General features: G+C 38.7%; 1 protein-coding gene across 1 annotated transcript in view; it reads left to right on the forward strand.

Annotated features, from left to right (window-relative positions):
- The window catches only part of Abi3bp (ABI family member 3 binding protein), a 197424-nt gene that overhangs the window by 86984 nt on the left and 85116 nt on the right, over positions 1-25324 (forward strand). The window contains exons 5-14 of the mRNA XM_032900306.1: positions 70-251; positions 750-805; positions 11531-11579; positions 12529-12600; positions 13061-13153; positions 17226-17303; positions 19212-19286; positions 20138-20212; positions 21184-21255; positions 21727-21801. Coding sequence (XP_032756197.1) covers positions 70-251; positions 750-805; positions 11531-11579; positions 12529-12600; positions 13061-13153; positions 17226-17303; positions 19212-19286; positions 20138-20212; positions 21184-21255; positions 21727-21801 — 827 coding nt within the window. The remainder of the gene's footprint in view (positions 1-69; positions 252-749; positions 806-11530; positions 11580-12528; positions 12601-13060; positions 13154-17225; positions 17304-19211; positions 19287-20137; positions 20213-21183; positions 21256-21726; positions 21802-25324) is intronic.

Genomic DNA, 25324 nt, shown 5'->3' on the forward strand with positions numbered 1-25324 from the left:
AACCTTAGAAACTTGGACTTATATTTTGCATATCCCTGTGTTTTCAAACGTATTTTCATTACTCAACAGATTTTATACAATTCGATATAGAGAAAAAGATAAAGAAAAGAAATGGATTTTTCAACTCTGCCCAGCTACTGAAACAATTGTGGAAAATCTAAAGCCCAACACAGTTTATGAATTTGGTGTGAAGGACAATATAGAAGGTGGAATATGGAGTAAGATTTTCAATCATAAGACTATTGTTGGAAGTAAGTATTTATTTGGTCCAATAAAGTATTTTTAAATTCTTTTTCAGTTGTCTAGTTTAAATAGTTTCACTAGCTGTATAATATAAGTTCATTTTCAGTTATTTTCAATAGTTAACATGTTCTAGTATTTAAAAATACAAAATAAATATAATTTATATATCACTATAATTTTTTTATATTAATGAACTGCGTGATGTTTTCAGCGGTGTCCCTGTAGTACTTTAAAAGATATATTTGACCTATGAACAGCAGTTGAGCTGAACAAATAAAATATCAGTATGTGTCAACATCGCATGGGAAGGGAGGCCAGTGGAGTAGACACAGCCTACCAGAGGCTTGACCCTCTCTTCCCTACCTTTGTGCTCACAATCATTGGAATCAATGTTTGAAATGATAGGAAAGGAAACTACAAAGACAGTGACTTGGAATTGTCCCTTCACAGTGAGCTAGAATTGAGCAGAAATAATAAAAGTAATGGCATTTCCTCCTCATTTTCAGGTAAAAACAAAGTAAATGGGAAAATCCAAAGCACTTATGACCAGGTCCACTCAGTGGTAGGTGCCAATTTATTAAGATTTTTCTTTAAAAATAATATAATTGTGTTTCTACTTAGAGGAGGGGGGACAGCCTTACTTGTGAGGTACTAAGATTATCTACTGGAACTGGGTAAAGTGCTTAATGATTTAGGGATTAGCTGCTTTTTTCCTGTAAATGATAGAAACATGCTCCTAGACCCTTTCTAATTTGGAGATCTGACGCAGTTTTTCTAGTATTTGTATATTTTAGAGTGTTTTGAAATTTTGTTCATTCTGTCTTGTGAATGTTCTTTAAAGATTTGCTCATTGTGTGTGTGTGTGTGTGTGAGAGAGAGAGAGAGAGAGAGACTGAGACTCTATGTATGTATACCACATGTGTACAGGTATCTGTGGAGACCAGGAGAGGGCATCAAATTCCCTGGAACTAGAGATAAGGACAGCTGTAAGACATAACTCAGAATCGAATCCAGGTCCTCTGGAAGAAGCAGCAGTTGTTACTAACCACCGAGTGGGCTGTTTTTCACACAACACTTTAAGAGCTAACTGATAGCTACATGTCCTAGGTACATCAAGTTCAAGTCTTTTTATGGTTTGAAATGATGAAGCAACCAGCTTGGTTTTGAAATGTGCCCAACCTCTAGTCAGCTCTATGAATATCTGTGTGTTTTGAGCCTTACAATTCCTACCTCCAACTCTTACGGAAACTCTTAGGTCTACACACCTTCACCATTTTCTCTCAGTTCAGTAAATGGTCCTCACAAGTCATATTATCCGTTATGTATACTGTAAGGCATGATTAAAGTCATCAGTGAGAGAGATGGTTAGTATTTCACATCACATGCTCAAGTGTAAGGCAAAAGGTGTGACATTATTGAACAGGTAGAAGAGGGACTGGGGTGAGTGAACTTGGTATTGACTTGAGTTGCCATGTGTTGAAATTCTACAGCTTGAGAAGGAGCCCTTCAATCAAATAGTCATAAAGGGGCTTATTGTTATTTTTCTAATTAGATAACTTGTGCCCTACTTGTCCCTTCTCTCTGACTCCCTGACTCCTTTATCCCGGCAATGGTCCCTTTTTTTTACTTCATCTGAAGATTTGGAGCTAGGGCCCTCCAATGGAAGAGAACATACCATAATACCATGGTTATGTTTCTGACTCTAGGTACCTAATTTAATATACTTATTTCTGGTTCCATTCATTTACCTGCAAAGTTCATGATTTCTTTTTTTCCCATCACCAAATAGTATTTTATAGTGCATATGTACCACACAGTCATGATCAATTTGTTAGTTGAAGGATATTTCCTGCCTATTGTAAATAGATCAGCAACGGTCATGGCTGATGGAGTATCTGTGGAGTCACTTGGTTACATGGGCCAAGGAGTTAGCATAACTGGATCATATGGTAGATTTGTTTTGAGCATTTAAAAAATTCTCCACATTGATTTCCATAGCAGCTAACAGTGAATTTCCATCCACTAACAGTGAATGAAGGTTCCCTTTTTCTGGCACCCCTCTAGCATTTGGCAGTTGTTCTGCTGATCTTTTCCATTCTGACTGGAAAAAAATGGCATCTCAAAGTCATTTTGATTTGCATTTTCCTAACGGCTAGGGACAATGAAAATCTTTTAAAAATCTCAATAGTATGCTTTTTATAAAATTAACGGTGGCAGATTTTTATAAAATTGGATATTCCAGATTTTGGTGCATATGTGTTTAGGATAGTGATGTCTTCTTTCTTAATTGTTTCCTGATGAGAATAACACACCATTTACCTTCCCTGATTAGCCTTCATTTGGTTTGGTCTACCCTGTCAGACCATCGGCTAGTGATGCCTACTTCCTTCCTGGTCCCATTTGACTGGAACTATTTTCTTTAACTTTTCACTCTAAACATATGCTCATCTTTAAAGCTATAATGTGTTTCTTTTAGACAACAGATGGATGGATTTTCCCCCCTTGATCCATTTAGCCAGCCTGTGTCCTTTACTTGTAGAACCGAGGCCATTATATGTATTGATTGTGGCCATGTTGGTACACATCACTCGTGGCCCTTCAGCTTTCATACTTTCCAGTAAGAACTCAGCTGCTCTTCTGATGGGTTTTCCTTTATGAAATGGCCTATGATTTTTCTCTTGTCACTTCAATACTCTTTGTGTGTTTTGTAGGCTCTGGCTATGCCATTGATCTGGATTCTTTTCCCTCACCTATTCCTATAATTTGAGGATTTTGTCCCCATGGTTTCCCACAGTTTCTGTATGCTCCTTTCCTGTGATTTAAATTTTTCTCATATTCTTTGCTCATTTCATCTAGATTCTCTACTTCTTCAAGTCCGGATATTTTATCTTCTGCTTTGTTCATGCCACTCGTAAGGCTTTCCTTTGACTTTTCTAGTTGGGTTATTGTGGTTCAATTCCATCTTTACTTCTGCTCAAGTCATCTTTAATATTTCTATATCTTTATGAAATTCCATTTTAGAATTCTGTATTGTCTTCATCATTTGCATCAGCTGTATGTTTGTGGGTTTTGGACAACACCGAGTTGGGTTTTTTGTTTTTTTTTTTTAAAGTTCATTGAGCTGCTTCTCTGTGTCTTCTTTTCTTGATGGAGTTTATGGTTGTTCTTTAAAACTCTGAGTCTTGAGGTTCATCTGTAATTATTGTGGGGAAGATTTCTAGGACTGATAGAATTTGTTGGGAGACACTGCCTTGCTTTTTCATTTTGTTTGTATTTTTACAATGAGATCTGGACATGAGGACCTCCTCTGTTTGTTTTGTGTCTGATATGGACAGACTGCTCTGAAGCAGGACACAGGATATGAAGGAGAGTTTGAGCCTAAAAGTTAGATATGACTTAGGCTGAAGGAAGTCACATGGACGTGGGTCTGCCTTGGTGGATAGGATATGCATCTAGGTTCAACCTGAAGTTTATGATATTATTTTCTATAAATTGTATATTATGTGATCATTGACTTACTCAGTTTCCAGGTTATAGATATTTTTATTATTTATAATTGACTTTTAATTTGAAATAATTAAAATGCCTATCTCAGTCAGTAGAGAATGAGACTCTTAATCTCAGGGTCATGGGTTCGTGCCCCATGTTGGGTGCCAATTTGTTGCAGTAACCTCTCCAACCCAAATAAGCCCATGCAAAGGAAACACAACTCAATTAATATGAATACAAGATCATGCCTAGATTGGCCAGATTTACTACTACACTACTCTATTCTTCAGCTATGAGATCCCTTATATCTTGTGGTTTCTCCAGGCCATGTGCTTCAGCTCCATCTTCCTTCTACCTCCTCTTCTTTTGTCTGATACCCTCTCTTTCTTCACTCTCTCTCTCCTCAACTCTTCAGCTCCACCTTTTGTTCTCCTGCCCAATCACAGGCTCTCACCTTTATTTTACAAGTAAAAATGGGGAGAAAGTTCTGATGAAGTCACCTGAGTCCTGTGACTAGGCAGCCCTTCTTGGAGAAGTTGAAGTAGCATCAAAATACAAACAGATCCATGGTAATCCACAGCATTAACACTTCAGATTTTTAACATTTTAAAGGCTCTTTAGTATGAATAGGCAAATTTCTTTCTAAGAAGATTATCCCAGCTTATGACTTTACAAGTAAATGACAAGAGTTTATCCTGTTTATCAATAGTGTGTATTTGTATCAGTAACTTTTGGTTAATATAATAGCTTAATAGTTATATTAATTTCTATATCTGTGAGTGCTGATAGAATGCCACTATCTTTGCTTTCATTTTCCATTTAGTGGTCATTAGTTGTGGATTTTCCTTAACTGGAAATTGTGTGAACCTTTTCCTGACTAGGTTAAAGAACTTAAGAACTAAACGGATCCTTTGTGATGTCATCTAGAAATATTTTTCTCACATTTGCTATCAAGTCTGTTGAAATAGTCACATCTTGAAATGTGTTTCATCTAATAGACTTATCTTCAGTTGTGTTATAGTTTCCAAGGCCTTTCCCTCTTCAAACAAGCGATAAATGTATATCTTGCTTTTTAATTTTAGTTTTTGAAATAATTAAACCCTAATCTCTGGATTTTCCTTTGCTATTCAATGCAGCAAGGTTCTGCATTTTCTAAGGGATCAGCTGGCCTAGCCTGGCTTCAACCCTGAGACTCAAAAGTCTTTGATTTTTCTTTCTGGAGTCAAGAAAAACAAACTGCATTGACTGTTCCTGCTGCATTGCACAGGAGGAACAGTCGGATACAGTTCCCATCTCATCCTCCTGTAGAACATTCTTCATTCTTTGTTGTAAACGGTTTCCTAGGGAGCAGATCTTATCCCCGTACCCTCTTGTCTGCCTTGCCTAATCTTCATGTGATTTAATGATGTCATCGCTTTCATTCCTCCTTCTTCAACTACCACGTGCCAATCATTCTTATTTATTTTCATCAGAATACTTCATGTAGGATACACTATTGGTGAGGTTGGGAACAATGATTGGTACTTTGCCACAACAGAATCGATCTCTTTTTTTTCCTTTCATAAACAGCTGTGCTAAGGCTGGGGAGGAGCTTCCTGCATCTGAGACCCAGAGCCAAAATCCTATCACTTCCAGCTGTGAGGTGGGGCACCCCCAAATCCAGCCAGCTATGATGAGCTGTACTTTAAAACTCTCGGTTATTTCCAAAGGAAAACCCAAGCTCATTGAAAAGCTGCTTCAAAGCTCTGTGATACTCTTTATGAGCATCCTCTGCATAGCAGGGAAGTGTCTCATGGGCTGACTTCTGTGCTCTCAGGCAGCCTGAGATGCAGGAAAGCTCAAAGGACTCACACAGGACAGCCTTTGGCCATAATGTGGTCACGTAGAATCTATTCTGAAGTTGAATTAATATTTCAGATGCATATAGTCCAAATGAAGTCTGTGTCCAAATATTCGCCCATTTCTTCTCTGCAACCAGTCTTAAAAGGTGGTATTTCAAGAGGCATGTGATGTCTTAGTTTTAAGTAAAAACTTGTTGAATTCTTTTCATTCGTTATTCTCATATCTAAACCTTTGAACCCACAAAATATCCTACTAAAATAAGTTATTTGATACAGGAAATGTATTTTAACATCGGGCCATCCTTTCTAAAAAAAAATAATTAATAATTAGGCTAAAAGTTTGTGCATTAAATCACCCCATCTTATGCGCATGGCCACATTGTGTGTGGTAATGTACATGACTAGGCATGTATTCTCTTGGCAGGCCCCACTCAAGTTGTGCCAAGAACATGTGGCTGGGTCTCTGCTGATTGGTTAGTGCCTTTGTTCTATTGGTTGTTAGTACCTTCAATGATGTCAGTCCTATCTTTATCTCTAAATAACAGAAGTGTTAGCATTTGCAATGCTGTGATTCTTCATATATAATGTAAATGCATCATACAAAATATCAGGTAGAAAATGCTTACTATAATATTTGTGATGTGTTCTTTTTCAGAGTCTCTTTCTTTTAATGTAATATTTTTATGTATTCCTTGTATGCAATAGATTACACACTTTTTATTTAAAGTATATGCCCATTACCTAGTGTTTGATACTAGGTTTTATTTAAAAATCAAATGGCTAAAATTTAAATATACCGTTTCTCTAAAATTTTTTAGTCTAGTGGGTTCAGCAAACACCACAAATTATTGAAGTATGTACTTCATTTGAATGTATTTTGAAATATAAAGTTATTTGACTCCATTTTCCTCAGAATCTGTGTTCCTGTGAACTGTGGTAGAATGCTACCATTTCGTTTTCCATTCAAAGTCAACTTATTTTAAGAAAGCTACTCCCAGAAAATAGAAGGTACCTCAGAGTCTCCTCTCAAAATCTCTACTTCTCAACATGGTTGCACTGAGGGTTCAGTTCCTAACACATGTTTTTGAAGGGCACATTCAAACCACAGCACCGTGCCAGCCCACACTGTGTGACAACCGAAGTCTTACCTATATCATCTACTCCATGCCCAGGCTCCATGTCTAAGGCAGGTGTGACAAAACCCATACCTATTACATGTTCATAGGGGTTCACTAAAGTGATTGTGTAAGGTATAACACTGATCAGACAAATGAACCAAGAGAACTACCTTATGGTCGCACTTCATCTTAAAATTTATATGGCAGGGATATAACATGCATCTTCATTCTTAAACAAAATGTACACACACACACACACACACACACACAGAGAGAGAGAGAGAGAGAGAGAGAGAGAGAGAGAGAGAGAGAGAGAGAGAGATATCACCATTCACGAGGGGTCTATGTCTTATTTCAGGTAACCAGAAACTTGAACACTTTCAAAAGGAGAATGTTAAAGTCAATTTTATCCAGATGTTAGACTAAAATAATATGTTTTGTAACTTTCATTAGATCATCCTAAAGTGAATTAAAAGCCGAATTTAAAAATGGCCAAGTGCTTCTCATGTCATTTGGCTCTTGAACCCTTGCAGTTAAATTTCAAACACCCCTTCACCTCTTCCTAAATGGAACTTTGCAGGGCCTGAAAATAAAGATAAATCCCCCATGGACACTCAGATGCTACAAAAAATGCCAAATGGACAGACCTCCTAATAGTTGCCTTGATTAGCACAAATATGAAATAATGCTCATTTTCAATATAGTATCTAGGAGGGAATTAGTATGGTGTAAAATGTGAATTTAACAATCTTCATCTTCTGTGGCTGTGGCTAATGTATTTATTCCTGCACAATCAATGTAATCATGGTAAAGTATAATAACATGACAACAACAAATTGCCTTACAGTTGGATCTTATGGAGGCCTTTTCTCAGTTAATGTTTCCTCCTTTAAAATAACTCTATTTTGTGTGTCAAGTTGACATAACCGGGAGCACAACCATAGATGTATGCTGCATATAATTCTAAAAGTAGGGAATTCTAAGTCCAAGGAGCTGGCATCTGGTAAAAGCCTTCACAGTATGCCATTGTATGGCAGGAAGCAAAAGGAAAAGAGGGAGATGAGGGCAGGCTTAGCATTTTGTTTGTTTCTTCATTGGGTTTCTATTGCTGTAGCAAACACCATGAGTGTAAGAAATTTGAGAAAGAAAGGGTTTGTTTTGCTTCACAGATTACAGTTCCATCATCAAGGGAAGTTGGGCAATGACTCAAGGAGAAACCTGAAGGCAGAAACTGAAGTAGATGCCATTGAGGAATGCTTGCTCCCCATGACTTGATCAGCCTGTTTTCTTATACAACTCAAGACCACTTGCCCAGGACTGGTACTGTCCCTATGGCCTGGGCCTGTCCACATTAGTCATCAATCAAGAAAATGTCTCTACAGACTTGCCTATAGGCAGTCCCATGAAGGCATTTTCTTGATTGGGGTTCCTCCTCCCAGATAACTAGCTTGTGTTGAGTTGACAAGAAACCAGGTAGGATAATTAGGAAGCCCATAGTACTGTTTGCTATCTCACTTCTCAGTGATGATGTAGCCACCTCCTCTAACTTACGCCTGCAAATACTGTTGTACTGAAGGATAAATTTCTAACGTGTATTTTGAGACATACTCAAGCCATAGTACAACACTGGCCCATACTCACCATACCCTAGTTCCTTATCATGTATACCTATGACCGAGCATCCATTCATCCTTGTTTCCTAGGAACAAGTCTATGAAAACAGGGAAGGGTAGAATTGGTATTTTTTTTTTAATGCATTGAAAATAAAGCTCAAACGAAATTGGGCTATAATTGATTAAATCTTGGCATCTTAAGAATTACTATATTTTGTTTTCTAGTGATTTTAGGTGACAGATGTTTTCTTCTACTTTTACTTCACAGAGCAGACACAGAGGAAGGATTCAGTGTGGATTTCCTGCTGGGAACTTTTGTATTTGGTAGACAGTGTATAGCTGGACTTTCTTGATCCCCTCAAACCTATCTTCGGGGATGTAGAGATATTTGTTCACTGGACTGCTCTCAGCCTTTGGATTACAGCTTAGGCAAGAGAGCAATTACAGGTCTAGAATGAAATGCTTTCTGCAGCTAAATCACTTCCTTACTTTTGGCAGCACAGCCTGTACCTATATTCTTGTCATCAGCTTAATAAAACATTGGTCAGTACTCAAGAAAGAACTCAGAACAGAAACTTTGTTCCATTCATGTGATGAGTGGAATATTTTCCATTTGTCAAAAAAAAAAAAAGAGAGAAAGAAAGAAAGATTATCTGAGACAAATCAGTGCCACTTAAGAGCTGTAAATTGGTGTAATTCAGTTAGAAGGTGATCAACACAGCCATGTGTAGGCATTTCTGCTAGAGTGTGCCAGCAGTCCTTGAGAAATGTCACAATCTGCAGAATACTGTGATAGGACTCCTAGGGAAAACAAGCTGGATATGCAGACTTCTTTCTAACTGTCGTTATAGACCTGACCTATTAGTACTAGAAAGATAATCTGGTTTCCTACTTATGATGCTCTCTTGTAACCGGAACTTGCTCTACCTGGCATGCAGAATCTCATAAGTTTTAATCTCATAGCTATAGAGAATACTGTGGTAGCTTAGGGTGGGAAAGGGGATACTGAGGAAGAAGGACATGCTAGTTTCTATGTGACAGGAGGAAGAGGTTCTTGAGAATGATCGTACAAAAGAGAGCAACAAATAAATGTATTGAAAGGCATTTCAAATTTCTGACCAAAAAAATGATGGGCCACAATGTATAATTTTGTCAAAATATCACACTTATCTCATAAGCATTACATGCTTATAGATAAATATAAAACTATAAATTGCAAGGAAACTAAATATGAACTGTTCGCATGTGAAAACATTCTTAGAAGTGGTAGGTAAAGAGATATGCTGGGGGTGCTTCCCTATTACAAGCAGAACAGTGGCTGGTTACTGTTAGGTTGGGGTGTGGGGCAGCATTAAGTGACAGGGACCTGTCTTCAGTGACAACTGTGTATACGTGCCACAGTGATGGAGGCAGCAGTGCTCTTCCTGCCGCTGTGAGCTCATAGCCAATAATCTTTTTCTTTACTATGAAGGTTTATTTTCTTTTTTTCCTTCTATTCGTATGGTTTCCCTGTTCTTGCCTAAGAAAATAATGGCAAAGTTAATATTCAATCATGGCAATGACCTAAATTGCAGTATAGAAACATGTGTGACAGACAAAGTAATGTGAAAACATCTTTTTCTGAATATAGGCATTGTAACACACTTCTTTCAGGAACTTTGCAAATAAAGGTATATGCATAAAAATTAATGCCAACTTGGGGTTGGGGATTTAGCTCAGTGGTAGAGCGCTTGCCTAGCAACCCCAAGGCCCTGGGTTCGGTCCCCAGCTCTGAAAAAAAGAAAAGAAAAAATATTAATGCCAACTTATAATAACTACTGTTCTAATTATGTATTTCCTTCTAGTCTGTTGTATGTATGTATGTATGTATGTATGGTGTATGTATTGTGTATATATGTATATATATGTGTATGTATTATAAAATTGGGTTATACTGTAAGTTTAAATTTATACCTATAGTCTTCATATTTTTTCAGGATATTAAATAGAAGCAAACCATTTGAACTATAGCTTATTAAATAAAACCCAGACTTTGGGTAATGAAGTTGTTTTCAATTATAATAGATGTACTCACACATATAGTTATCTGTACCCAGTTGATAACTATCTGGATCAATGCGTAGAGATTATACTTTAAAAACAATTATCTAGTAATAATAGTAGATTCCTTTACAGTTTTAAACATAGCATAGGAAGAGAGCGAGCCAAGAGTAAGGTTGGTGTTGTGGCCTCTCGTTACCATGTCTTATACCATCCTGAAAAATAACGTTACCATGGTCTTTTACTCACAACTGCAAATGCCCAATTTATTAGTGTCTCACATTCAGCGCACATTCAAAATAGGCAGATCTGCACATGCTGTGTCTATTCTGTGTATGCAAGTTGAACCAAGTGCCAAAAATCGGCCATTTGTACTTTCAACGACTCATCTCTAATCCTCCTATTTGGACTTCTGCTGTTCTCATTACCACCTCTCTCCATACGTCTCTCATCTGCCTCTCCTTTGGTCGTGTGATTCCGTCTGTCAGTGAATCCACTTTAGCATCTAAACCTATCCCTGGGCACCGTGTGACATCCAAACATCCCGTGGGCCTTGGAAGACAGTTAGGTGAGGGAAAGACGTCATCCAAATCATCCTCTGGGGTCATGACCTTCCAATTCAGAGTTGCCCATGTATAAATCCAGGGCAGCATGGCAGAATGATTGCGTTCAGGTTCAATTTTAAGAAATACCTAGTTCCAAGTCACTGTTCTTCTCTCCTGGTCAATCAATGGTGGCACTAAAAGCTCATGGAGGTTATAGTACCTGCAGTAACAATGACACTAGTCGGCCATCTCAAATCATTTGACTTGATTGCTTTTAAAAGATAGTATGCAGCTCGGTGTCTTTCTGACAGAAAGGGTGAAGAGGATGCTTGGCTGGGCCATATCTCACACAAAATACAAAGGAGCTCCCTATACAGAGAGGACTTAGTTTCTTCTCTACTACAATCTCTAAGTAAACGGGAGTTTTGAAGACTTGCTTCTGTGAGGTTCTAGCTTTCTCTGCGGGAAACAAATGAGTTCAGTTCAATGTAGGCCACCGTATGTGCTAAATATCTATTAAGCGACTATTAAGCCTCCATTGTGGGTGATTTTACTGAAGACAAGAAAGAACTCCTCTCAGAATTCTGATTTGTTTTAATTAATACTGATGTAAAAAGCTGACTTTCTTTCTCCCTTTTCAGCCAGCATATGTCCCACGGAAGCTAATCCCAATAACAATCATCAAGCAAGGTAATTAGTCTGGTGTATTCAGGAACTATTGTAGTAGTCTGTTCAACTAATATAAATATACAGTGTCTGTTTTCTCAATTTTTCTAACAATGATGTTTGGTAAAAACATTTGAAGGAATTAGTATAAGTAAGTTTGTGATTTGTACATAATTTTGGCTGTGGTACCAATATGAAAGCCCATCAATAAATCATACCATTTGGGCGACAAAACAGTTGTATCATGTGCTATGCTTGACATAATAGACACGTGGATCTTTACTTAGGATTAAGTTAGCATACGCAAGGAAAACAATTACTAGACTATTTAGGATATTGAGGATGAAAACTCTGATTTAGCGGTCACTTAGGGAAAGTAAAGATGTCCACGGTTTAAGAATTACAATGCTGTATTTCATTTCAGTGTCTAGTTGTTTTTGTCTCTTGGCTTCCAGTTTTCAAATTATTAAAATGACTCCATTATTTACAGAAAAAAAATCTCTTGGTGTAAGAGCGCTAAAGCCTTAAAAAACAATTCTTCCTTTTAAGAAAACACGATGCCCTCAGCACAAACTAAAGGCAGGGCCAGGGCCAGCTGCAGTCACTGAAAGACTCTTTGATTTGAAGATATGTTTTCTAACTTCATATTGTTTTGGAATTGCAGAATTTTATGCTAGTTCTTCTTTGCTTTGTGGAGAGGGCAGAACGCACAGAGAGTAGAGACAGAATTTTCCAGTATTTAGAATGGGATACTTTGTGCTAGAACGATAAAGACAGGCTTTGTTACCAAATGGATGGTAAGGGAAGGCATATCTAATTCTTCTGTTGACTCTGTAGCCAACCCACTGAGTTGCTTCCCCTGATTGATACGTTTAGATTAAGACTGTCGAGGGACAGTAACTTTACACTGTCAGCTTTGTATTGGTTCCTGTGCTCATCCCTACCACACTGTTGTCTTCTTATATTTCACCAGTGATTCAGAATGTTACCCACAGGGCTTCAACCAAGTCCCCAGACAAGATTCCTTTTGGAGGAACAATATTGGGTAAGTCCATCGTAAAATGTGTATCTAGAATGGGCAATCTAGGCTATCATTAGAACAATATGCTTCTAATGGGGTTTTGTACTATGAGCAAGTGTACTAAATTAACGCCCCTTCATTTTACTGTTTTTAACTTCTTGGCTGTGTCTATTCTAAGCTACCACCCAAGAGACACCGCCTTTATCTTGGCATGTTAAAAGCGGGGGTGGAAATAGCTGTAGCCAATGGGAAAATTTTGAGCCTGTGAATTTGAACCCAAGGGATTTCTGTTGATGAGTTCTAGATATGGGAAACACTATTTAAAAAGGGGAGGTCATATATTTCTGCATTTTTAATGTGGAGTTAAAGTTAACCAGGAAGGAAGTATCAACCTTTTGGTTCTGCTTTATGATTCCCCACGGTTTGTTTTTGACCGATAGATTTTCTTCCTCTTCTTACACTTATATCTTTAATTTCCTTACAGTTCATCTTATTATTCCGGGTCTTAACGATTCCACTGTAAAACTTCCCTCATCCATAATGCTTGAGATTTCGGATGCTCTCAAGGCACAATTAGGTAAGCAAAGGCTTTTCAACACACACTAGCACTGTGACTATGTAAGGAATATTTCAGATGATTCATTTGAGGGCAAAATAATGAGTATGGAAGAGGAACTGTAAGAAAAGCTATTTTATATGTATGCATATACATGTGGAAGAGAACTGGGCATTGGCATCTGGAAAGCACCCAATAGGTGTACTTTCTGAATTTTCCTGAATTATATTCATTGAGCAGCCATTAGGTATTTTCAGGGGGAGCTGACATAAAAGGAACATAAGGATGATTGTGTGCTTTGCAACGATATTGGTGCCGCCTTCTAGAAAGAATTTGGGTACAAATTATGTGAGTTAGAAAACACCAGCAAGATCCCCTTCAAAGAGAATAATTCTGGTAGCTGCATTTGACTATCAGATTGGGCTCAAAGTTGTTTCTCTGGCAGTAGGTCTGAAACTTAGATGACGACCATTCTGACTGAAGTGAGACAAAATACTAGGATAGTTTGAAGGATAATGATGTTGAGTTCTTTTCCTGTTTTCATGTGTACTGGGTGGTATATGTGAGTTAATGTATGTGTGTTTGTATGTGTGGGTATATATGTATGCATGATCATAGATATGTGTATGTGTACACATGGAGGACTGAGGGAGGTTTATCTGTAAATCATCCTGAATGGTTCCTAATCAAACATAAGCTTACTATTCTGGTCACTCTTGCCTGCCAACTTGTTCTGGGAATCCCATGTCTCTGCCTTCTGAGGGCAGAATGATAGATGGGCCACCATGCATGCCCACATGACATTCAGTAAGCTTCGGGGGGTCTGAGCTCTCTAATCTTCTGTGACAAGCGCTTTCGCCACTGAGCTACCCTCTAGGATGTTTCTGGAACACTTTTTAAATGGTTCTCCATTTGAGAACTCTCTTTAGCCCATTTTTTACTTAGATCGTTTTCTTAATGTTTAGGTTTTCTTTTTAATAGTTCTTGTGTATTGTAGACACTAATTCTCTATAAGATTTATAGCTCAAAAATCTTACAGTCTGTGGACTGCCTCTTCGCTGATTTATTTTCAGTTACGTTTGCTGTACCAAAGCTTCTGAGTTTTCTGAGACCCTGTTTGTTGGTTTTGTTTCTTGTTTCTTATCTAAAATATCCTTCTCTGTGCCTAGATGTTGAGGTAATTCCGTCTTTATGCGCTATAGCAGTTTCAGACTATTATTCTGTTTTATTATCTTGTTTCAAGTCTTATTTTGTTTTAGTTGATGGTGATTATGTATTTGCATATGAGCAACACTTCATTATGGATGTGCAAAGTATAACAATGAGTTCGAGATAATTGGCATATTCATCACCTCGGACTATGAAATGTCTTTGTTCTCTCCAGCAGCTATTCTGCAATGTCCCATTAACTGCTGTCAGTCATAGTCATCCTACCGTAGTGTACAATGTTATGGAGGATATTTATATATTTAGAAGTTGAGTTTATTTATGAATCATAGCTTCCAGATGTTTCCTTTCAATCTCTAAGCAACTTTTCATTTCGTTAATTGATTGTTTTGCTGTGTAACACTCCCTTTTTTTTTCCTCCACAAAATTGCATGGAAAGAAACACTTTTTATATTACCAAGGGAGAAATAAACTTCCCAAAGTTAATTATCACTGCAATTCAGAAAAGTTGTATTTTTTTGAGGGAGTAAATCCTAAAAATAATAACCCCATTTCAGCAGAGCCCATCATGGGACATCAAGAGATGTAACAGCTTTTGTTCTAAGAACACATGGTGTGAATAAATAAACAAGAGAAGTCACATGCACACATTCATCTCCAAGGGACTTACAGAGGGTTTGCCAAAGCCAAGACACCCCTTGCCAAAAGTTAAGAGAAATAACAGTGTTGAAAAGAATATAAAAGAAAAAACGGAGGAGAAAGAATTACTGAGGTTTGGGCCATAGTTGGATAGTGTTTTACTCTCTGTCGTGATAGCAGGTGTGTATAGTATAGACAAAGTCTCATGGGCTGCAAAGTGATGCTAGAACTCTCTCATCTACATCTATTTCCCATCTCCCAGCTATAGGGCTATCTGGTGTGCCAGATTTAGAAATACCACATCCCTTTACAATAAATTAGCATTGTATACATCTCAAGAATACAAATGTATCTTGAGATGATGGCTTGCCGTGTTTTCCAATTCGTGATTGAATTTTAGGTTAATGTGATTGCCAATTAAAGGCAGCTATTGGATCTAAGAACCTGAAACAATCGGTTTTTGGTCCCTGAGTCTAAGATATTAAGGGAGGGGAGACTGTAAGTAACACACACACACACACACACACACACACACACACACACACACAGAGAGAGAGAGACAGACAGACAGACAGACAGACAGACCAACAGACACGGAGAGACAGAGAGACAGAATGACAGTGGGACAGAGACATAAACAGATAGACAGATGGACAGATAGGGAGAAGAGACAAAGAAACAGACAGGGACAGAGAAAAGGTTCTAAAGTTAGGTTCCTAGACAAGTAGAGGTTACCAAAATCAAGACCATAGAATATTATTAAGGGGAAAAGGTAACAAATTGCCTTAACGGAGTTGGGAACACTGGATGGGTCCTTACATTACATTTGAAGAGTTCATCTTCCTGTGGTGTGCATTGAATAGAAGAGAAGCAGAACTCCCGAGAAGCTGTGAGCCAAATGATTTCTTCACTTGGTAACAATCAGAATGGTTCAAACCTGTCACTATGAAAAATGTACAGAGAGAAAAATCTTGGTAAATATTAGGAGAAAAAATTCTATAAAATGAAAGGCTAAAGTGAAGGCCATTGCAGACAGACTTGTTACTCTTTCTGCATTGTGAGGAGATTGGAACAGTACTGTTGCCTGTTTCAGTGTTGTGAGCATGGGTGTAGCCATAGACCCTGACCTGCGAGCAGTGCACACTGCACCTGTCCACAGAAATGGATACACCCGAAATCAATGTGTCTGCTTTCTAATTGCTTTCTTACCTGTAAGGAGTAAACTTATTTGTGTCCACATTACATTCAGGGAAGGACGCAGACTTTGCAAGAATGAGGCCAGCCATAGATGGCTACAAAATTTCTGTTCTCAAGAAGCTTTGAGAACACAAAGGAGATGAGTTTCTAGCTGGGGACTGGTGTATCCCAGGAACTTGACTGGAGATATCAGATTGGAAATTGAGAATTTTTACTGGTGGGAGTGCAATTCTGATTTAGGAGTGTTCTTTAAGAAAACATCCAAGGTTTAAAAGAAAGGTTTCCTAAAAGATGCATAAAAAGGGAGAAAAACTCCCATTTTACACCAAAATCCCAGAAACTGAATGAGAAGATATGTGTTAGCATGGGCCTCAAATGAAGGCCACTCACTGTCCATTGTGATTTTGCCACAGATTTTTCCAAATAACTTATTTTTCTGTGTCTCTTACTTGTGAGTTTCAAATTTTTCAGTGTTATAACCTGTTACATTTTTTAAACCATCTGTAATAATGAAAAATCCCTATTGACTTTTTTTTTTAAATTAGCTGTCCTTGAATAAAAATAAAGGAACATTTGCAGGTCCGACTATGCCTTGCAGAAACTTTAACTTGGGTGATGGGATTTATTGATGTAACCATTGTGAGTTTGTCATTCCTGTTAAGAATCTTAAGATCTTAAAGAAATTCTAGGGTTAACAGGGGAGAATTTTAAAGTCTGTGTTCTCTTCATACTGCTCCTTGGGACAGGAGAGCGGACTGGCTGGCAGGAAGAGGTGTGTATAAATAATGTTTTGTTGTTGTTAAGGAAACCGTTGGCTCAGTGGTTAAAGGCACGTATTACTACTTAGTGCTCCTGGTTCGATTTCTAGCACCCACATCATGGCTCACAACCAGCCGTACCTGCAGTCCCTTTTCAGACCATAGTGGGTACCAGGCACACACGTGGTACACATACATACATGCAGACAATAGGCTTCTACACATAAAATGATCAGATAGCTCTGTAATAAATTTTGTGGTTGATTATGTTTGCAATAAGGTAGTGTTGAGCATTGTACTATGAGGAAGTAAATTGGCTTTCTTTTTCTCAGCTAAGAATGAAACATTGGCTTTACCAGCAGAATCCAAAACGCCGGAGGTTGAAAAAGTGGCAGGGCAGCCAGTAACAGGTAAGAAGATGCTATTGAGAAAGAATGTAACATTGTTTCAAAGAGCAAGCAAGCTATAGACCTGCTATTGAGAAAATGCAACTTTGTTTCAAATAGTGAGCGAGTTATAAACCTAATTTTTTAAAGCAAAGAACAAAAAAATGATTTTTGATCATAAAACAATAGGAGAGTCTAGGGTTTTAAGCTTGGGAAAAGAACAGATGAAAATAAAGCAAGAGTTGGTAGACCAGTGAGTAGCAAGGGAGGTTTGTTTTTGGTGATGAATGGAGATGCCCTAGAGCTGAGGGAGTTTACACTAAGGCTGTTACAGTGCTCCATGGCCTTTCCTCTTGTACAAGCACCACAGACTGGTTTTTTATGGCCCGGTTAGCTTCACAAGTGATCAACATAACCAAGTGTCTTGTATCCCTCAGAAATCCATAATGCTGGCTATGAAATTGCGTTGGAATCGTTTAGGAAAAAAAATGTCCCTGCAGATTAACAGCCCTAATATAGAGAATCTGTATAGTTTGGCTCCAAAAACAAAAACAAAGAGAAGAGCAAAAACCTTTAAACACAAGGGAAGCAGTGTCCCCATAGTTTATCAATGTTACTACCAAACAATCAATGTCTGTTCTCCAAATACATCTACATTAGTCTCAGAAGTACTGAGTTTTGGCCAGAGTAATGCCACCTTATCTAAGATTTTGTCAAACAAACAATGGCCAAGCATTTCCTGAAGCGCCCCATTAGTTAAATCATTCTCATAAAAAATGAGCTTTTTCATTCATAAAATTTCTATAACTTGAGGTGTTGTGGTGTTGCACTTGTACTAAATTTTGGGGCTTGCATTTGGTCAAGAGAGGATAAGGTTGGTGCAGTAACAAAATGACTTGAAGAAGCAGATTGAACTAGAATATATCTTAGCAGAGTATGACCTTACTGTAAGAAATGGGCCTTTATAAGCTGTGGTGGAAACCATTTGAGCTACTGGTAGAATCTACTTGGGTAATATTCCAAGCTGATTCTTTTTTATAACTTTGATGTGATCGGTTAATACAGAGAAAAGTACAGGCGTGACCAGCAGTTAAACGAGTCTGTGTTTGTGTCAAACATTCTGTCCAGCCTTGATAGGTTAACAACAGAAAAGTACAGGCGTGACCAGTGGTTAAACGACTCTGTCTCTGTGTCAAACGTTCTGCCCAGCCTTCCAAGTTACACTTTCTTCTCTTGGCACAATGTCTGACAAAAGTCTTCAGATTTCCCAACTTTCTGCCAAGCTCTCCCCAGAACTTTCCACTTGAGAAATACTTGGGTAATCCCCAGTGCTTATTATCCAGTATTGTTTAGTATGTGTCCTTGCTGCAAAATTCTAGGGTTTTGCAAAATGTTAAAATCTCGGGGTTCATGGTTATTACTTCTCCACATCTTCTACCCACAGTCTTCATTACCTTTAATGGAGCAGCTCACAGAAAACACCGAAACCCACTCTCAGGCATTTGAACACATTTGAACACTGCCCACAATTCAGCCTGGGCCTAAGCTCTTCTGGTTATTTGTGGGGTGTAAAGGAAATCAATAGCATAATTGTTTTATTTAATCCTGGAAATTTTTTTCTATTTAATTATTCTCTTAAACCACTGTGAGCCTTTGTACCATTGGCATCACACTAAGCCATGGAGATGAAGAAAGAGAAGACAAAACGTTCAGATTGCTGTGAAAAATGACTTCATGGGGGAAGACCTGGGTTATCCCAACCTGGAAAGGGTGGATCATGGAGGAGAGGCAGCCAGGCACCTGGGGGAAGTAGGTAGTGTCACCCTAGGGAATTGGGAAGATATGTAGGCTACCAACAGAAGGCGTGCTGAGCCCAAGTGGCTTCCTTAGTTTACCATCTCTTAGCTCACAAAGTTATGTTTTACTTTTCAGTGACTCCGGAAACAGTTTCAAGAAGCACTAAGCCCACCCTGGCTAGTGCTTTAGATACTGCAGAGACAGCACTGGGTAATACTAAAAACTGTCCATCCATCTCCCTCCCCCAACAACAGAACAGCAATGATGGCAAACCCCAGTGCTGACAGGTTTAACACTGCTTTATTCTGCCATGCCTCTTCTCCCTCCTCCTTTCTTCTTCTTCTCCCTCCTCTCCTCCTCCTCTTCCTCCTCTCCTCCTCTTCTTCTTCTCCTCTTCCTCCTCCTCCTCCTCTCTTCTCTTCCTCCTCCTCTTCCTCCTCCTCCTCCTTTCTTCTCGTCCTCCTTTCTTCTTCTCCTTTCTTCTCCTCCTTCTTCTTTCTTCTTCTTCTGCTTCTGGAATTGACATTGCCATTTCTTGGACAAATTCTACTGAAAAGTTAGCACCATGCCTGGTGACTAACCAGACAGGCAGGTGTGGATGCTACGTACTAACTGCATGACCCTTCTGACCCATCTTGTGGGTTGGTGGGCAAGAGTACAGCGTTTAAGCCTCGAGAGCTGCTGGGAATCTTGACTCTCTCTGGGATTTCTGCCCAGATCAGCTATGGGAAATCTTGTGCCAACTAAATTTGGGAAGAATCACCAAGAGACTTGCTATTTAATGAGAATTTCAGTTGCTCATGGTAACTGCTGTTTCTATCTGCTGTTTTACCCAAAAGAATCTGTCTTGCTTTTCATATTTGTTCTCTTCCCTTGAAGGAAAGGAACAGCATGTGTTTGGCTGTGCACGTATGATGCTGACCTAAAAGACACCTCCCATCTAACAGCTATGTGACTTTTCCAGGGAGAGCCAGCTCTTTCTATGAAAGTCATGGACTGCTTGCTGCACGCTAGTCTGTTATGAAGCGTCACGTTGCTAACCATGTCCTCCTTTGTTGTAGTCCTCAGTGAGAAGACGCCAGAAACAGCACACTCTGTTCTAATCCCTGAGTCTGAATTGCTCTCGAGTGCTTTAGGTAAAAGTCGTCAAACAATGAGCATCCGTGGATGCTACTTTGGGGACATTATGCATGGCTAACAGAAACCCTTGGAGGCAACTTTATCCCAATAAACAAGAAAAGAAGGACAAACAATACAGAACTCAATACCCAAACCTTAAATGCGATTTTTAAACATTTGTAATTTAGGGCCTTGAAGAGGCTTTTCTATGACAACACCACTGATAAGTATTTTTTTTTTGTCTTTTTTTTTTTTTTTTGGTGGTGGTGGTGACATTGTTATTTTATTATTTTGTTTCACTCAGAATCATATAAGGCTAAACAAATTGGCATCATCTTTTTATTTTCAAATTGGTATCTTATCTTTTTTTCAAAGTTTTAATTTACTTCTAGCTTTATCTCTACAGATAAGACATATTAGATGTTTCTATAGATCCCTTAGGATTCTTAGAATTTCTTTATGAATGAATATTAAGATGGAACAGAATATACATACGGTTGTGTAGGTGCCTTATGGTTTGCAAAGCTCTCACATAGATGTTTTCTAATTCAATGTGTTTGTTGCTTTGTATGGATTAAGGCAAATTATACCCAAGAACACATAAACGAATGTATTTTTTCATTTTCATGTATATTTTCAACTGGTAAATGTAGATAAAAAACAAGCCTGAATGCCTCATTTACTGGCTTGATGATAACATGCCAAAGAAGGAACTGTGCACTGGGCATGGTGGTCCATCCTGTAAAGACTGAACAGAAAACAACACAGACAAGGAGTATCATGAATTCCAAGACAGCCTAGGCTACATGACGTCTCAAAAAACAGTTATCTTTCATTGAAACAGAAGTAAAACAATTCTACTGAGTATATGTTTGACCTCTAGGTGAAATTTTTTATCTTGTATTTGTTGTTTCAGTAACTTTGAAACATTTAAATAGCTTTTTTGTTTTTATGCCCCTGCCCCCTAACTATGTGTGTTTTATTCCAGCTCCAAAAGGGTCCCCAGAGTTTCCTGAGGCGAAAACAGCCTTCCCATCTGAGAAACCTGGGGGTTCCCTGGGTAAATAGAAGTGTTTTGTTTTCGATGCTTTGAATGTGCATGATGGGCTAAGGTGTAGCCCAATGACAAAATGCTGGCCTGCCACATATGGGGTCCTGGACTTGGTCACAAGCATTACATAAGGCGGGTGCTGATCGGTTCTGTAGAACACATCAGCAGAGCCCTTTCTCTGTGAAGCCAAATGAACTAATGTGCTTGGGAAATCAGTAGTTGGTTGGTTGAAAAGGAAAATAAAAATATTATTGGGTTAGATTTCATACAGCAGCATCAAAAGTGATGCCTATTACTTCTGCATGATCTATCTGCTTGTTGGCTGTCTGGCTGGGTGAACATTGACTTTTACGTATGCAGTGACTGTCGATTGGATCCATATGAGCTTTGCAGTGCAGTTTTTCCCACCCACTTACCTATCCCAGCAGTCTGTCTGTCTGTCGTAATACATTCAGCACCTTCTGGTTCTCTCTAATGTAGCTTCAAGTGAAGAGCTATGGGTGGTACCTGGAGCTAAAACATCTGAAGATTCCAGAGTTGTGCAGCCTCGAACTGGTAACTGCATTCTTTAAAAAAATAAAAATTAACACTGTCTGGCATTACTTAATAGGTCCATTATTAGTCACCAATCTACCTTATGGAAAATAGTGATACGTTTCTCTTGTTTCTGCTGATGTACAAGCATGCATCTCTCTAAGCACTAGTTTAAGTATCCCATGGAACCATCCCAATTTATGTTAAGCTTCAAAGAAAGATTTAAAACTAGGTTTTTCGTGATCTCAATAATTTATACATTTCAGAGTTGACATATTTGCATTCTTCAGTAGTTGATATATTTGTATTTTCATTTATGTGAACCTTTCTTACTTTTTAATTTGGGGTATATTTGTGCATATGCCAAGCTGCATCCTCTGCAGTTTTAATATATAGCATTAATTTCAAATTACTCGAGTAGCTTCCCTTGTTTAGTTATAACCTGAAGAACACAGACTCTGAGGAACTGGGGATCTCTTTGAAGATGTTCGGAAAGGCTTTGCTTTTTTCTGTCTCACATGAAACGATGAGCAGAAGGGAAGTGGCTCTTTGCCTCTCTTGGTTGAATACATTCAGAAAGTGAGAGGACCTGTGAGTGAGGATCTCCACACCTGTAACTAGATGGCAAGATGATCAGGATGGCTGTTGGCACAAACCGTCAGCATTAGCAAGGATGCAGGCAGTCATGGTTTTGCCTGTGTTCTCTGTGAATACCAGAATAATTTTGATTTTCGTCTTGATCTATTTCATAGCAGAAAGGCCTCACATATAACATTAATATCCTTGGAGATTGCTGACATTCAGCAGCGGACAGCCATGGGCCAGATTAGTCACGAAATGTTAAATATTGTTGCCTTTTGTAAAATTTATTTTGCTTGGAACTTACTGGAAAATTTGCCACCTTGATGTTCTGCATCAAGACTTCAGAATGAGTGTTCTCATAAAGGCCTCTCCACCACCTTTTGAGATATAAAGGACAGCTGAGAATTCTAGCTTGCTTGCTTGCTTCTGGAACCTCCTGGGTTATTTTGATCGTTTCTGGCAATGAAAGAACAGGATATTTGAGGTTTGGAGCCTTGCAAGAAATACGAGATACACAGTCACTTAATATATTCTCCCCCGTTCTCAGTCTGGGTGCCCTCATCTCTCACCAGCTCTGTATGCTGTGATTTTATTATGTGAACTTGCATTTTTGTATAGCCTTCTGTAAAGTATGCTAACTGGGGTTGATTGCGCTTGATTTCCTTGGCAAATCTAATTTTCCATAAAGTATATAAAGGAAATCATAAAAACGTGCCCTATAATAGCATACCAGGATGTAAAATTACTTCTAAATTCTGTGTTTAAAGGAAACTGGCCAAATCTTTGAAATACTTCAGTGCTGTGACAGTTTCTCAGTTTCTAGTGATGCAGTACAGTTAGACTCATATTCTATTAGACAGCGGCCAGTCTGCTCTAATTCCAGTGTTAGAGTAGGAAGAGTTCTAGAAAATGCTAGACCTTTTACTGTCTGATGGATGGTGCACTGTGTCCTATTATCTACATGCTGTTGGGTCTTTCCCCCCTTAGAATCACATAATCTCTGCACTAATATTCCTCTATGAAACTCAGAAGCCTCTGGACCCAATGTCACTTGCATTTCTGAAGGCCTTCAGCATGGTTAGTTCCTTTTATAGTCAGGCAATACACGAGGGACTTACCCCCAGGAAGGGCAGACAAGCAATAGTCAGACTCACCAATTTCTTTCACAATCACTCCATTGAATTGAAAAATGAAGCAGTGCCATGTAGCACGCTTTGGAATTTTGGGAACAGAGTTTCACAACAGAGAATTACATGTTCTTCTCTGTCCTGTGAGTGTGATAACCTGAATTACTCCGTAAGTGTTCTCTGAGGACTTGTGCCGATTTAATAAAAAGATGTCAAGTTTCTGTGTTTTCATGGGCAACAGAGCTGGAAAAGCTCCTAAATCACAAAGAAAACATGGGTGTGAAGTCTAACATCCTGACACCATACAGGAGATAGACGACAGACATGAAGTTCCCATTTCTGGCTTGACAGTACTAGTGTTAAGCCTCCTTAATTTATTTTAACATTCCGTATAAAACTATCATTTAGTACCACAAAGATTCAGAATCAAAGGAAGAAAATGGTCACAGCCCCAGAAAGATTCAATGCATTTGATTCCAGCATTAGAAAAACCCTTCTGTCTGTCCTTCCCCCAAAGTGTTTGAACAACTGAATTGCCCACCACCACCACCAGCACCAGCACCAGCACCACCACCACCAGCACCAGCACCACCACCACCCACCCCCACCAGCACCACCACCACCATCACCACCACCACCACCACCACCACCACCACCACCCTGCCAATATATTAGAGAATTATCACAAAAGCTGTCTTTCTCTCATGAAATCATTTTGTTGTAAGCCACAAGCCATCTTTTAGAGACAGGTCAGGATGGAGGACAGTCTTGACCTTTTTATTACACTCCGCATTGCAGCTTTCTTTAAGAGAAAGCTTAAGCTTCGCCATTTTCAGTGTTGAATTCCTACATACTTTGTAGAATTATAGAAACTAGCGTCGCATAGCTAGGGTCTGTGAACTAAACAGCTCCGCTAGCATGAGGAGGAATGTATTAGCTGGAATGTTTGTATCCTGGGTGATTTGTTTAGAGTTGTTGAAAGGAGATAAACTCTGTGTTTGGACCTTACTGCCTCCTCTGTGAAGTGCTGATTAGCCCAGAACTGGCTCACCCATCCAGATTAAACCCTAGAGAGAATGGAAAGTAGGAACAAATGACGGTGTTGATGCTTCGAGGGCGAGAGGGTAGATTGAAGCATAGCAGATGGTGCGTTGCTTTGTCTTGGCTTCTTAGAGATTTATAGGCTCAACCTTTCATTTTACTTCACAGCCTTCAAATTCAAGTAGAGAGATGCTTTAATTTCCCACTAACTGAAGAGAGCATTATTTGTGTATTTAAACTGTACAGAGAATCTATGTTGCTTTCTTAGCCGTGTCCTGCTACGCTCCTTCTTTGCTTCTTCATATGGCTGTAGGAATTCTGTTCTCATGGTCATGCATAACAATGGCAACTCCGGTAGTAGGTATTGAGGTGCACATTTCTACATTACTAAGTGGCTAAAGACATGTTTATCTTCCATGCCCACATCTAGGCCAGAAGGTCATTACTCTTTTGAAGGTCTTAACCTATCTTCCAAACTAGTTTGGGTGCTAAAGTGGGAATTTTACAGGTTAATTCTACTGTTGATCTATTGGGTACCAGGCTCTAGAGTACATAAACCTTGTAAAAACAAAATAGCTATGACAGAATCTTTCCCTGTAAGGTCTTTTATCCATGAAATCATGTTTGGAAGGGAAAATCTTTCATATGGCTACAGATATTCAAGAAATCCAAGCAAAATAGAAGACATTGTTTCTTATTTGAAATGCTTGGTGTACTATTCATGACTCTATCTGGGTATTTTTATGTTGGTATTTGAATATATTTAATTTTTCAAAGGAAAAATATATAGCAAA

Source organism: Rattus rattus, chromosome 4, assembly GCF_011064425.1.
Source record: "Rattus rattus isolate New Zealand chromosome 4, Rrattus_CSIRO_v1, whole genome shotgun sequence".
NCBI classification, from domain to species: domain Eukaryota; kingdom Metazoa; phylum Chordata; class Mammalia; order Rodentia; family Muridae; genus Rattus; species Rattus rattus.